Source organism: Copadichromis virginalis, linkage group LG7, assembly GCF_057382275.1.
Source record: "Copadichromis virginalis isolate Kocher_CV1m ecotype Utaka linkage group LG7, C_Virginalis_male_GT1.1, whole genome shotgun sequence".
NCBI classification, from domain to species: domain Eukaryota; kingdom Metazoa; phylum Chordata; class Actinopteri; order Cichliformes; family Cichlidae; genus Copadichromis; species Copadichromis virginalis.
The window spans coordinates 60,073,480-60,089,640 of record NC_140624.1 but is presented as its reverse complement, the minus strand read 5'-3'; the positions used below and the strand labels follow the sequence as shown (position 1 = coordinate 60,089,640).

The following is a 16,161-nucleotide window of genomic DNA, read 5'->3' as shown; positions in this document are numbered from 1 at the left end:
TGCTTTGCATTTGTTTTCAGAGTGACAAGGGGAATAAAAATATACTAAACCCAGTGATATTAAATATCAGGAGTTTATAAACTCAAAGTGATTCAAAACAAACTGCAGCTCAAAATTCTAGAAAAAAGTATTTTTTCAAGTTTGCAATTAAGTTCAGTCTAATTCATTTTCATCTGTCACCTCTATGAACAACAAGATGCCTGAAAGCTACTATTATGTGTTTTACTTTATGAAACAGAGGTGAAAATCACATTTCCAAAATTTGACTTTGACTAGGAATACAATTGCATCATGGTACCATACATGTTCCTTCATAAAGCTCTTTCCTCTGACACACCCACAAAGAAATGCACACATGTCATCATTTCAATACACACAAATTTGCTTGCCCACATACATCTCATATGTGTGACCCTTAAGTGACCCCTGATCTCCTGGTTCAAACATGATTCTGGGGTCACTCTTATCGAGTCCACAGTCCTTACTGAAGGAATGACTATAACTGACTATAACATTCTTTCCTCCCATAAAACGATCTTTTGCACATTTCCTGAAAGTTAGTGTAATTATTATTTTTTGCCTACTTATATCAAGATGCAACCCTAATCTCCTAATCTCTGTTTCAACACACCTTATTTGAATAATCAAAAGGGTATCAAATGTTACAGCCATCTGATAACAAGGTCTTAATTTGAATCAAATGTTTTGGAGCAGGGAAACACAATGAAAAGCTAAAACAAACAGCCACAAGGACCAAAGTTTAGAAACACTGCTTTAACAGTAAGAAAAGTAGACTAACTGCACAATGTTTTACTGAGGCAACATATCAAAAAACACTATTTTAGTAAATATATAAAATCAAAATTTGTCAATAAATGACAAAATATACTTCTCCTGATATTAATGTACATATTTGCTAATATAGTTCTTCCAATTTAAGCATAGGATGCGGTGCCAATTACTGCTAACCGGATTTGGTTTCTGAAAGAATTGCTCGACCCCAAGGTCAAAAATGAGACAACGCATGGTGTCCTCTGAAATGTCTGTAGGTTTTTAGTCATCCTGGTCACGGTAGTCTAAGGAGCTTTGAAAGGAGTCCAGTCGCTTTCTTTCCAGCCTCCTTACACTGTCCTGGGAGATCTCCCCCCCAGATCATCACTGAGCTTTTGGCCAGTGTATGATGCAACCTAGTAGTGTCAAATGGACTAGAACAGCGGTCCCCAACCCCCGGGCTTCGGACCGGTACTGGTCCGTGAGTCGCTTGGTGTCGGGCCGCGAGAGTTGAGGCTCAGGTGTGAAATGGTTTTCAGGGTTTTTATCGATTTTCAGCGTTATTTTGTTATCGTTTTTATCGTTAACTGGGTCTTTACGTGTGTTATGAATAAATCTTCTTTTTTTTTGGTACCGGTACTAGTTTTATTTTGTTGTATTTATCCGCGACACCTTAAAGCCCAGTCCGTGAAAATATTGTCAGGCATAAACTGGTCTGTGGCGCAAAAAAGGTTGGTGACCGCTGGACTAGAACATAATGTCCCAGAGATGTTCTACAGGATTTAGGTCAGGTGAGCATGGGAGCCAGCCAGTGGTATGATTCCTTTGTCAACCAGGACCTGCCTGCATACTCACATGAGGCCAAGCATTATCATGGGTCCAAGGATTTTCTTCTGATACCTAATGGGAGTCAGGATGTTATTGGCTAGTCTGTAGATATCTGTGCATCCCTCCATGGATGTACCTCCCCAGACCATCACTGGCCCACCACCTACCTGTTCAAGCTGACTGATATTACAGGCAAAATAATGTTCTCTACAGTCTGCAAATTCCCCTGCTGATTAGACTTCTTATAGAAAGTCTTCTAAGAAATAAATATACAATGTTAACTTACAAAAAAAAAACAAATTACAATTGTTGCCATGGTCTGGGTAAGTGGTTGTGCAGTTTTTCCAGTGTCAACGACTCCACCTCCAGGTGGAGTTCTTATCAAGTGCACTTGCAGTTCACATCTGATGATGATCCACCGACACTATTTAAGCCCAGCACTCACAATCGGTCTTTGCCAAATTGTCTGCTAACCACATTAGTGCTTCACCAAGTTGTTGCATTTCAAAGCCAATTCTTGCTTATGCTTATCACATATCTCCTTGTGTCATTAGTAAACTCACTCACCTGGCTGGATGCTGTTCACACTGCTTAAACATTTGTTTTGCTCCATCTCTTTGTCCTCCTGCCACAACTACCTAGAACCACTGGATCAATCAGGGTGGACTTGTGTAACTCGGCACTGCCCTTCTGGAAACTCACCCGGACCTCTCTGCCTCTCCCTCACATCACACTCCACCTGCGAGCAAGTAAGCCTGGAAAGTTAAAATGTATTAGTTCCCTGGCACCTCTCACAGTATTCCTCTGACGTCTCTCTCCCTCTGTTTCAGTGACCTCCACTCTCATTTTGCGAGCCACGGCTTTCCCCACATCACATTTCAATTCATAACTTGTTTCCCAAATTCACACTGCTACCTGCTGGCTTAGTAAATAAAGCTTCATTAAAAATCTACCTGTTGTCTCCTCACTTGCATCTGCTTTGGGCACACTTTCCCAGATCAGCCTCTGCGGCTGTGATAATAGTACTTAAGAGCTATTTCAGAAAACCACAACAATTCTTTTCCAGAATTTTGGAAACATCTTGTTTTACATCTTGTACAGCTCCTTTAACTAGCCCATTTATCACCATGCCTAGTTCTATTACAGCAAAACTTGGAAAGTCATTGATCCAAAGAACTCAGCTGGGCCTGATAATCTAAACCTCTATCTTTTAAAGCTTGCAGCTAATTTTATTACTAAGTCTATTACTCGTGTTTAAAAAAGAAGAAGAAAAGGAATCTGAGTAGTGTAAGGGTAGTGTACGGCTGTGATAGGCAGTGTAGGACCCAATGGTAGGACTCAGAATAACTAAGAGAGGCAGCTTTATTGCTGTTACTTAGATACTCTCAAAGATATACAAAACACCAAAACTTACACAAGGGAAAAACTAGGAACTAGAAATTAGGTACTGAAAAATAGGGAACTAGAAAATTTGGAAGCTAGAAGGGAAACATGGGAGACACGGGAACACACAGCAAGAGGGGACAACATAACAAAGAACAGGAGGAAAAAAGACAATATACACACGAGAGGAGATATGGGCAAAGTGGACACACCTGGAGAACACAGGTGAACAGAACCTGACTAATGAGGAAAGGGAAGCAAAACTGAAATAATACACACAAGATGGGAGCCTATCAGAATAACACGTGTGCTGCTTCCTTTCCCACAATTCCTCCTGGGAAAACACGCATACAAAGGCAGCCGTGAGTACTTAGCATACCGGCAAACTGGCACTAACCTTGCACATATTACTGAGACTGACAGGAAGTCACTCAACAATCCAGCGTCGAGGAGCTCTCAGCCACACTGTTTTGTGGCCGAGGCTTGATCGGCACCAGGTGTGTGTGGAGATTCTTGGGTGTGACCGGTCAGCTGGCAGGGCCACACCCACCAGGCCTGAAAGTGTCTGTCACGACCGCACTCTCACACACACGCACACACCCATACACACCTGCCAGTACACAAACAAGGAACACAGGACAGCAGCAGTGCAGAAGACACAACCCTCAAATAATAATAATAATAGTCCACACTGCTCACGGACCCCGAGTCCCTGGACCCGGGTCCGTGACAGACACAGGGAACTGGGGAGATAAAAGGACAAAGCAAACTGGACATGAGAAAGGGAACAGACATGAAAGCAAAAAATGAACCAAGAACTAGAAACATAAGCCTCTCAAAAACTGAACATACAGTGACTTGCAAAAGTATTCGGCCCCCTTGAACTTTCCCACATTTTGTCACATTACAGCCACAAACATGAATCAATTTTATTGGAATTCCACGTGAAAGACCAACACAAAGTGGTGTACACGTGAGAAGTGGAACAAAAATCATACATGATTCCAAACATCTTTTACAAATAAATAACTGCAAAGTGGGGTGTGAGTAATTATTCAGACCCCTTTGGTCAGAGTGCAGTCAGTTGCCCATAGACATTGCCTGATGAGTGCTAATGACTAAATAGAGTGCACCTGTGTGTAATCTAATGTCAGTACAAATACAGCTGCTCTGTGACGGCCTCAGAGGTTGTCTAAGAGAAAATTGGGAGCAACAACACCATGAAGTCCAAAGAACACACCAGACAGGTCAGGGATAAAGTTATTGAGAAATTTAAAGCAGGCTTAGGCTACAAAAAGATTTCCCAAGCCTTGAACATCCCACGGAGCACTGTTCAAGCGATCATTCAGAAATGGAAGGAGTATGGCACAACTGTAAACCTACCAAGACAAGGCCGTCCACCTAAACTCACAGGCCGAACAAGGAGAGCGCTGATCAGAAATGCAGCCAAGAGGCCCATGGTGACTCTGGACGAGCTGCAGAGATCTACAGCTCAGGTGGAGGAATCTGTCCATAGGACAACTATTAGTCGTGCACTGCACAAAGTTGGCCTTTATGGAAGAGTGGCAAGAAGACGGCCATTGTTAACAGAAAACCATAAGAAGTCCCATTTGCAGTTTGCCACAAGCCATGTGGGGGACACAGCAAACATGTGGAAGAAAGTGCTCTGGTCAGATGAGACCAAAATGCAAAACACTATGTGTGGCGGAAAACTAACACTGCACATCACTCTGAACACACCACTGTCAAATATGGTGTGGCAGCATCATGCTCTGGGGGTGCTTCTCTTCAGCAGGGACAGGGAAGCTGGTCAAAGTTGATGGGAAGATGGATGGAGCCAAATACAGGGCAATCTTGGAAGAAAACCTCTTGGAGTCTGCAAAAGACTTGAGACTGGGGTGGAGGTTCACCTTCCAGCAGGACAACGACCCTGAACATAAAGCCAGGGCAACAATGGAATGGTTTAAAACAAAACATATCCATGTGTTAGAATGGCCCAGTCAAAGTCCAGATCTAAATCCAATCGAATCTGTGGCAAGATCTGAAAGCTGCTGTTCACAAACGCTGTCCATCTAATCTGACTGAGCTGGAGCTGTTTTGCAAAGAAGAATGGGCAAATATTTCAGTCTCTAGATGTGCAAAGCTGGTAGAGACAGACCCTAAAAGACTGGCAGCTGTAATTGCAGCAAAAGGTGGTTCTACAAAGTATTTACTCAGGGGGCTGAGTAGTTACGCACACCCCACTTTTCAGTTATTTATTTGTAAAAAATGTTTGGAATCATGTATGATTTTCGTTCCACTTCTCACGTGTACACCACTTTGTGTTGGTCTTTCACGTGGAATTCCAATAAAATTGATTCATGTTTGTGGCTGTAATGTGACAAAATGTGGAAAAGTTCAAGGGGGCCGAATACTTTTGCAAGCCACTGTGTATATAGCAAAATTTCCAAAGAATGAACTTACAACTGCATTAACACTTTGTTGATAACAATATCTTAAGTTAAACTCAGTTTGGCTTCATGTCAGGTCATAATACCATAACAGCAGCTATGCCTGTAACAGATTCTATTATTAATGCCTTGGGCAGGACGCAGCATTGTAACGTGTTTGTTGATCTATCCAAGACATTTGATTCTGCACAGTACAGATGGATTTAACTCTTTCACGCATAGTGGTCACTACAGTGGATAGCTATTCAAAGGCTGTTTTTTTTGTATTTGTGTCAGTGTTGATGGTGTACTTGCACATAAACCACACTCCATACCATACTCCATATCCATATGTCACTCCATACTCTGCCACCCACTGGTCGTTTAGGTGGAGTGGTCGCCCCATGATCGGAAGATCGGGGGTTCGAATCCACTGAAAGGTTACCCTGAGGTACCCCTGAGCAAGGTACGGTCCGTAAACACTGCTTCCCGGTGCGCCTGCTTAATGGCTGCCCATTGCTTCACTGAGTGAATGGGTCAAATGCAGAGAGAGTAATTTCCCCACAGGGATCAATAAAATATACATTATTATTTTTTATGTCAGGATTTTTTTATTCATCTTTTCAGAGATGAATAAAAATACTTAAGAAATATTGACTGAGGTTGTCATAATTCATGCATGAGAGGGTTAAGGCAAGTTTCCTGAAGATTTTAAGAGTGATCCCCCAAGGCTTGATTTTAGCCTCTGGTTTATTTTCCATTTTCATTACTACTATAGGAAAGAATATATTTACAGCTAAAGTGCACCTTTACAGATGATACCATACTTTACTCAGTTAGCTAGTCTCCGAATCTGTCATAAAGTGCTTTGTGCAGGCAGACAGGTTTTGGACTCAAAAGCAAGACATGGATAGCAGGATTCAAACTAAACAGCAGCTTTATTGGTGAACTCACATGAAAAAAAAAATACAAAATATAAGCAAACTTGGACTAGACAGGAACCAGGAACTTATTTATTAGGAAACCACTAAGGTAACATGAAAAATATGGAGCACACAGGAAGAGGGAGGACATAACAAAGAACATACAGAGACTTGGAAAATAAATACACAGTGGGTAATGATGGGAGAGGAAACAATTGGGAACAAATCAGGAATAATGAGACAAGGAAAGTAAAATTGAACCTAATGCACATGAGACAAGAGACTATAACAATAGAACAGGAAACATAACTAATATTGAGGTCGCGACTAAGACACACTAACCTGATACCGACAAAAAGATAAGCATCATGGAGACATGAATGACTGGGAAAAACCACAGAGTGATGCTTGAAGCCAGCAGCAGTTTCGACAAAATGGAACTTACTGACACTCTGGGGATGAGAACAGGCTGGGAAGTCCTGTTCTCTATTTGCAGTATTTGTACATGTGTGTAAAATGCACAGAATGTCCTCCAGTGCTTCAATTTGAACTTTATTCACTAGAAGAAAATTCAGAGATCCAAATCTAACAAGTAGAGCAATTTGCAGATAAATATGTGTTTATGTAGCCAAAAATAAATAGATAAATAATACAAAAAAATCACAGTTTTCAAGGCAGATACACAGATGCACAAAGCATGCTTTGTGGTGTTCATTAACCATGACTGTTCTTTTTAAAACATTTAAAGTCATTTCATGCAACAGCTTGCAACAGTTCCTGGAGCATCTAGGGCACCTCCGGTCCATGCATCCATACCAGTTCCTCAGATAGTTGGTGTCCAACCATCATATGCACCCCCTGGTCTTGAACCTAGTCCTGCTAGGCAGAGCTAGAGGTCTCTGCTCTACCGTCTCTTCCTGTACCACCTGAGCCAGAGATCTGCGCTCCTCTATCTGGTCCTACTCTGCTTGAGCCAGAGAGCCTCCTTCTCCTGCCTCCTTCCAAGCCTAATGAAGGTCTCCCTCTCAGTTGCCACTGACGTTGGCCACCTGCCACGCCACCTGAGGATCTCCGTCGCCGGCCTTCAGATCTGCTTTTCACTGTTGACCTCCTGGTTGACCTCCAGAACTGCTCAGTCTTCATCGTCAGCCTCCCGGTTGACCTCCAAACTGCTCTGTCTTTGCTTTACTGCCAACCTCCCGATCAGCGTTGTCCCTGCTGCCTAAGCCCCTAAGTCATGCCTTGTTGTCTAACAGGCCCCCTAAACAGGTGGAGTGGCAGGTGTTGGACTCGTGTGCTTTGATTTGGATTCTTGTGCTCCTGATTTTTCTGCAGTTTCATACTCTCATGGGTAACTATCTGTGCTTGGAGGTAATTCCTGCTGCACCGGTGAACGCCTCTGAAATTAAATGATTTGCTCAAATTATGTTTTTTCTCGTGCACCACTTTTGACAGAAAACTAATTGTGTACTTTAGAATTTCCAGACCATAAATGTTCCTTTGTATATTGGTGAGTTCATGTGAAGAAACGGCTCTGGAGACTGACAGGGCACAAACTGAAGACAAGGCAATATTTCGTTAGTATGCACAGGACAAGTTTGCAAGAGAAGAGTATAAAAGCTAGTCTGTTTAAGACACTGAGTATGCTGATAATCTGGCAAGGTCTGGATGGCTAGTCCCTTTGTACTGTGGCTGATTAGGTTGCTGAATAACAGGTGGTTCGATCAGGAAATCGAAACGCTTCAGCTCCATCCCAGAGTGGCGGAGAATCTCCTGCACACCTCCAGCTCTCAAGGAAATCAAAAACATTTATAGAGCAGTGAAGACTACTGCTATTTTTAACCTTTTCAACTTCTTTTTAGCCTTATTTTAATTTCCTAAACAAGCTTTGGCTCTTGGCAGCACACATGTCTAAATAAGAATTTATTCTAAATGCATTGTGTGGTTGAAACAAATTTACACCATTACATTACACCATCACGACACCATTTTGTGGTATGAATTGGTATATTACACTAAAGTACAGCCCTAGTTCAACTTTGTTTGATATCTCTTTAACACCAAACTGATGTTTTTGACTAAAGTCAAAGCGGTTGTTTCGTTATATTATTTTGATAGCGTTAGTTAATTTTGAAAGGCTAGAAACAGTTTTTAAATGCATTAATTTACAAAACATACCTTTAGTGTGAAGGCAAAATGAGACAATTCTCATGGTTACATTTTATTATTTCAAAACCTTTCAGACAGTCAAGTTGTGTTATATCATGCACACCACATGGATTAGATTTCTACAAACTGCATAATCGTTGCCCTAATCAGAACCATGTGCATGCATGCATGTGGAACAAATGTTTCCTCTTTCTCCTTTTGTCTCTTTTATTTGCTTCCATTATTCCAGTGCCTCATTGATGAATTGGATTCCAAATGTCTTTCCCTGAAAGGTTGCACTAAGAGGTATTGATTTAATATTCTGAAATTGGAAAATCTGTTGTTATATTGTTAAAAACTGTCAGAATTATGTATAAGTTGCATATGTAGCTTCAAACAAAATTCGTTTTTTCTCACTGAGTTACTCCCTTTATGTATTTTAGTTTTTCTAAGTCAACCATACGATTTATTTAAACTAAATACGGTTTCTTTTCCCATAATGGTTTAACTTATTGGCAAATTCAGGAGTCCGTGACGATTGAGTATAAGAGCATGTGTTAAATTGCATACAGATGTGTTGAAGTGTGTGTGTGTGTGTGTGTGTGTGTGTGTGTGTGTGTGTGTGTGTGTGTGTGTGTGTGTGTAAGCAAAATGAAAAAAGATTAAAGCAGATGGATTCTTCTCATTCATATTTGGGCCTGGTTGGATATGTTCATAGTTAGGAACTGGGTTTAACTTGATCACCTTGATTGATAACTTGATCAGAAAGACACCACAAATCGCTCCTTCCTCAGTAGGTGCAGCAGCACTGGCGTAACTTTGTGCTGAACACTGGGGAGGTCAAGATCTCTGTCTAAATAAATAAATAAATCTGGGTAAATTCCCAGATGATTAAACATGCAACTATTTTGCTGGTAATACTTGAAATGAGTAAAGAAAATCAACAGCCTATTTATGCAAGATAATTCATAATTTTGTTGGGGGGGTTATTTTGGTTGGGTCTGATTATTTGGGGGGTAATAACCCCCCTAAACCCCCTGGAAATTACACCCCTGTGCAGCAGCAAAAATAAAAAAGAATGAATGAGCATTATGGCTATCAGTAATGGTGTTAGCTAACTAGCTATCCAGCATAAATACATTGATTAGCGTGCTGCTGTGACATTAGCTTTAGCTCAGATATTTGACAGACAGTTCAGGTTCCAGCAGTGTCTTCTAGGGTTGCCAACTTTTTAACTATAAATTAAGGGACACTCTGAAGGGCCAGAAGCACAATGCACAGTCAACTGAGCATAGTGTATGCACTGTAAGTTCATATTCTTATAACAAAAATGTCAATACCTCATCTAAAACAATAAAGAAAGATAAATATAACATAAATTACATGGGGTTTTCCTTTGAAAAATAACCAAAAAACAAAAGATATTGTTTTTTTAAACATGAAATATTGTAAATACAGGCTTCAGTTACCCAGTTTAATATGCTACGCAGATCAAATGGCACCTTATTTTGATGAATTACGCATTACTCTTCATATCTGTGTGCCTGTACACAAAAACTAATCTGATACAATTCCTGTCAAATCAGATTTGGTATTTCGAAGAGTGTCATCTGTTGGTCAGAAAGTGGCATTGGCGGTAATATCAATATACGGGAGGTTTAATGTAGAATAAGGGACGAACCAATTTTGCTCATTATACGAGATACCCCGGCTAAAACAGGATAGTTGGCAACCCTAATGTCTTCTCACTCAGTTTTTTCCCCATTGTTGGTAGTAAAGGAGGTCCATTGGTTCATCTTTGAACTTGTCCCTCTGTCCCTCCCACTCACGAACATCAAGTAGTAATAAATAGTAATAAATGCATGAACTAGATTTTCTGCATCACTTTTGCTTTATTTGGGTCCACTTGTTGCCCTAATATAAATGGATATACTGTATGGGAGATTTACAGTTTCCACTCCCTCCACATTCTTTTTTCAAGTTCTCAGACTCCGATGACACCATGTTGGTTTCTGCACTAATGTCCTGTAACTGAACAAAATAAAATCACTGTTAGACATACATCACTTGTCTACTTTCATTAAGACAAATAATACAATATAGCATTCAAGGTTTACATTTTAAAAATAAAAGTATGTTGACTTCTAATGACTAATTAATGTCTGCTAGTTTTTATTCTTTATCTATGGAGTTCAGGGATTTGTTATACAGTGTTGGTATGAATCTTTAATAACGTAATAGTTTGCCTACAGACTGGCCAATATGGTGTGATTGTTCTTATTACAATTGTAATAAGAGATATCAGATCTCCCATAATCTCAGGAAATAGAAAACTACTGTAAAAGCATATTGATTCCAAGACAAGTTGTTTGTCCATTTATCTAATGTCAGAGGCTGGGCTTCTCTCATTTTTCAGTTTTGTGCCTCCTTTCTCTTTCTTGAGACCCCAAAAATATCTTCCATCTTATTGGACATTTAATTTCATGGACATTTCTCATTTCCTAAAATGCTTCTGAGACAGAGGAGACACAGGTGTATGTTTTTGTAAGTGGTTTTACAATGTAGACAAGGAGCAACAAAAAGTTGGAATATACAAATCATGAGGACAATAAAGTCAGAGATTTATTGTATTCTTAAGTTTTAGCTATTTGAGGTCATTTTGAAGTGAGTGTGATAAGACGAAAAACAATAAATCTACATGCACATTAGCGCTTAGTAAGTCTATAGCAAACACTTGCAAATAAAGTTTTTCTATGAAATGTGGTTTAAGCTGTAAAAAAGTGTTTCTTTAAACTGTCCATGAGAAATAAAAATGTTTTGGAAGTATCTGCCATGTGTAGCATAGTAAATTTACTGTTAGTTTGAAATAATTGAGTAACATGAGACATTAATACCAAAGAACAAATAAGAATGCAAAAAAGACACAATAAACAGTAGAGCACAGTAAAAATAGTGCTTATTTATTTGTATACCTTATATAGCTGGCACAGAGTGAAAGTGAAATTAGATAGAAGCAAGTGACCGTCCAGCAGTTCAGAGTGAAGGCTCAGGGGTAAACTAATAGGTCTCTTTTACTTGTATTAATCAGTGGCTTAATGCTGGATAGCCAGCCAGAAAACATGTTAACATACCTATAACATGGCTGGAAAACATGGGCCCATCTCTTTCTTCTGAGAAGAGTGCTGTCACTTGTTAAAGTTACAGTATAGTTCTTACTGGGTCTTGTGCCAACTGATTTTCAACGTTCCATAAATGTCCCTGCACAGTTGCACCCTGAACATGATAAATCTTAGAACTTCAAAATCCCCCAATGCATCCAAATTGTAGCACAGAATTGTTTTAAAAAGCAACTGCTAACCAGTTTTGAATCCAACAGTCTGAATTCAAACAAAATTCAACAATTCAGGATTAATTTTTTTGATAGTTTGTTTTGATTCAAATCTAAATATAAACCTACCGCCTTTACTAGCACTGTGTAATGAAGAAAACGAAACTATCTGGGTAACAAATGAAAAGTAATTTGAAAAAAATAAGCTTTTACAAATTTGTCTATCGGAATAAATTATAATTACATTAGAGAACTTTAAACATTTAACCCATTTTCATTTCTAAATACATTCCATTTGTATAACTTTTACAACAATTTGATAACACTGCAATATTTTTGCAATGTAATTTTTTTCTGAAGATGCCGGTGGGCGACATTCTGGTCCAATATTCAGTCACTCCGTGCGTATTTTACGCCTTATGTGTAATAATGACAGATGTGCACCAGGGGCAGTGATGCAAACAGCTGGAGCGGAGGGTGCTGCTGGCGGAAAAGAGAACTGTAGTACAGAGAAGAGCAGAGCGCAGGATGGGAGGACAGACCGTATTTTTCATCTTCGCCCTCCTTCGCCTGCAGACGCTCTTTCTTCCACTTTGTGCGCCTGTTTTGAAACCAGATCTTTACCTGAGTCTCGGACAAGCGCATGGCTGAGGCGATGGTGTGTCGCTCCAGCACCGACAGGTAGTGGCACTTCTGAAAGCTTTGCTCCAGAACCTGCAGTTGCTCCAGGGTGAATGCGGTACGGACCCGACAGCTTTTTTCTTCCGAGCTCTGAAGCTGCGTAGCACACAGCGCTCTGGCCATAGGGCTGTTGTTTTCACTTGAGGTGCGATTGTGTAGCTTTCTGGATTTATTTCTGGAAGTATGACTTCCTGAAAGAGAATGATAAATTATTATTTCACTTGTGAATACATTTTTACATTTAAAGTTAAATTCTCAGGCCTCAGAGAGTTTTATTCTCACCCGGAGCTCCTGTGTCCCCATTACGTATTTTTTCCCCTGTAAACTTCGTTGGGTCCAAAATATCTTCCACGGAAAACGATGTTTTGTGGATGAGCGGCAATTTGGCTTCAGCTGGCTGCATTTCAGCTTGCAGTGGTCCGCTAAGGGCACAAGTAATCAGTGTTGGTGTCTGTGCTTATATGTACTACCTCTTCGAACACCACCGGGGCGCTTTGAAATTTACATGTCATTCAAAAAGATACCCAAATGAAGCAATGCGTCTTCCAGAAACAATTGCACCCAGCGCCCTCCATGTGAGGACGATCTGTGGGACCCTCGGGTACTTCAAAATGTAAATGTGAGGCCCCAGGGTTGGGGGGGTGTGGTGTGGTGTGGTGTGGTGTGGTGGGGCAGTTATTTATTGCTCCGGATCCGGTTAAAATGTGCCTTCTTTCTTTCAGCTCGTGTTCCTTATCGTTGCTTGGCAAGTTATTGTTTGCAAATAGGGGATTTTCCGCTGTTAGGACACGTACATGGTGGTTGTTATGCTAATTTATTGAGTCATCACAGGGAAAGTTTCAGCCTTTTCCTTCCTTGTATTCCACTTTTCAGGGTGCCATTTGTCTTTTAGAGCTTATGTTTTATTAGCTTGTGGGTTTAATTAGAAGGCACAGACAACTTTATGACAGCCATCGGATCATCGCAGACTGATCGTGTGCAGCCCCTCTCGTTAGAAAGACTGTTAAGATGTGAAGATAGATAAGTTTTCCATCACTCTTTCTGTTAATTATTTTATGTACCGGTATTTGGTGTTAAAATGCTTATTAAATCTTAAAAAAATCTAATGTTATATCTATCTATCTATCTATCTATCTATCTATCTATCTATCTATCTATCTATCTATCTATCTATCTATCTATCTATCTATCTATCTATCTATCTATCTATCTTGTGAGTTACTCACAAAACAGAAAGAATTCAGCATTTTTTAAACTGAACTGACTAAACTGTTGATGACTTCACTAAACAGGTAACCCTAAATATCAATATATGCACATGATGCTGAGTGTAAAAAATGGCTTATCTTCATTATCAAAACGCTCTTGTGCCTTTCCTAACTATATTTCTACACTTAGTTATTCAAATTAACTAGATATATTGTATGTACAAATAGAAAGAAGTTAACCTTAAACGCAAATGTCAGTAATTGATCACCTTAAAAAATTTATATTGTACTACCAGTGCACTTTTTTGGTGTTGTTTAAGATACTCAAGGCACTCATGTTTAACTGTACCATCAGACTTAAAATATTAACTTTGATGTACTCTTGACTTAATAAAGACTAATCACTTACTATTTTAAACATCTAATGAAAGTTCCTGCAACATATAATTTCTTAAATTATGTTTACTTGAACAGAAATCTTGTTTATGCAAACAAATGCAAACAATTACCTTAAAAAAAACCAACAAATGTTACTCACACTATTTCTGATATGTCATGCCATTAAGGCCAATACATGATTAAGACTCATATGCACACCCAAGGCAGACAGCGTTTATCATTTCAAAGCTTTTATTTTCTACAAGGAGAGAGGAGAGTGTGATTGGTCACATAGCATAGAAGTTGGAGGACCTCACGACTGAAGGATACATCAAGGAGTCTCCTTGGCGGAAGACCAAACAAGAAATCAATGAACCACCCTCTTTCATATACAGTGGAGTAGATGGACTTTCTGTTTATGTAGTCTCTTCTACATATGTGTGGCCTCTGCACCCTTATTGGCAATCATCAACTGCATCTGTCACACAGCTGAGACACCAAGAGATGGACAGCAGCAGCAGCGGATATGACTTTCTCACAGCTGTTTGGCCAGGAGATAAAGGTACTGGCCCTGTGTACACATGGTGCTCAGTACTTTTAATATGCTACTGCGTGTTGATGACTATGACATATCAAACTTGTCTAAGATCTCCCAGAAGCTATTTTGGTTGGCCATGTACCACAGGAACATCAACACCTTCTTTGTCACAGGAACTCTTGCGACAGCTCTTAACTGGGTTCTTTTTGTAATCTCTTCTCCTGCAGCTTTGTAAGGAGGTATTCAAACTGTGGCTTGGTGACTCACAAGCGACGTGCAAAGGTTTTGCTATCCATGTCAAGCATGAGCTGCTACTCTGTCCCAGTGTTCAAGAGTAGGGATGCACCGATACCGATACTGGTATCGGGTATCGGGGCCGATACTGTAAAATGTGTGTGTACTCATACTCGTAAAAGTTAACCGATACCATGAACCGATACCAACTTATTTCATTAATCAGAGGGTGGCTTGTCATTTCTGTTGTAGTTTTTTAGATTGGCCACTAGGGGGACATTCCGCGCTAAACAGGCACAGGGTTAGGCGAGTGAGACTGGCGACTCCAGATAAAAAAGAGAAACTGGAGGCTGCTGTAGCTAGACTAAACAAAATGTCAGCAGTGTGGACCGGAACAGCCAAATTTAACTCAGGTTTTATCGCTCTGGATGACCAGCCAATGCCGGTCGTGGAAAATATAGAATTGCATTGTCTTCTCAGCATACTCGAGCTGCGATATGAAATTCCCAACTGCCCATACATCAGGGAGATAATGGTGCCAAAACTTTCTGAAGAGGTAAAGACAAGCAGTATGTCAGTCTTTGGTTTAACGGCACAGTAGACTGATGAGGAGTTTGTTCGTCAATGCCAAATACTTTCGTTATTTTGTTTGTTTGTTTACAATATGGACACTGCAATAATTTAAAAGTTTATTCTATTCTCAAACCTAATTTGTATTTATTTTATTCCAAACAAAAGTGTTTATTTATTATTCTGAAAGCTCAAGACAGTGCCAATAGTTCAGTGATATTTTGTAAAATTACAATGTGGAGACTCTGCAATCATTTAACAGAAGTGCTTATTTTTCACTTGAAATTTTTTTGTGGTCATTTTTATTAAGATTTTATTTTTTTATCGGCAGGGAATATAATAAAACCTGTCTTCCAATTAATTGTATTTATGTGCGTGAGTGTGTGTGTGTGTGGTAGAAGTATCGTTTTTCTGTACTCTGTATCGGCAAGTACTCAGATCCAAGTATCGGTATCGTATCGGTTTGAAAAAATTGGTATCGTTGCATCCCTATTCAAGAGGAAACATTGTGTGAACCTCTAGTGTTGTCTTTATAAACAAAAAATGAAGAAGAGAAAAACAAAAGTAGAGAGAAATTGTTATCAACATGTGTGTGCTTTTTGAATGAAACAGTCCATCTGCTGATAGAAAAGCTACTTTAAAAAAACTGCAGCTAACAAGACATCAGCGAGTATTAATTAAATTGATTTGTTTGTTTTTTTATATTCTTTGCTACATTTTTATATACAAAAATGTTTCCTTT

General features: G+C 39.7%; 1 protein-coding gene across 1 annotated transcript; it reads right to left on the bottom strand.

The window, feature by feature from the left end:
* Positions 1-12,083: 12,083 nt before the first annotated feature.
* Positions 12,084-13,003, bottom strand: pnx (posterior neuron-specific homeobox). The gene is given in 3 exon segments (XM_085465256.1): positions 12,084-12,682; positions 12,774-12,949; positions 12,951-13,003. Coding segments are annotated over 3 exon segments (684 nt in total). The 3' UTR covers positions 12,084-12,227.
* Between the last annotated feature and the right edge of the window lie 3,158 nt (positions 13,004-16,161).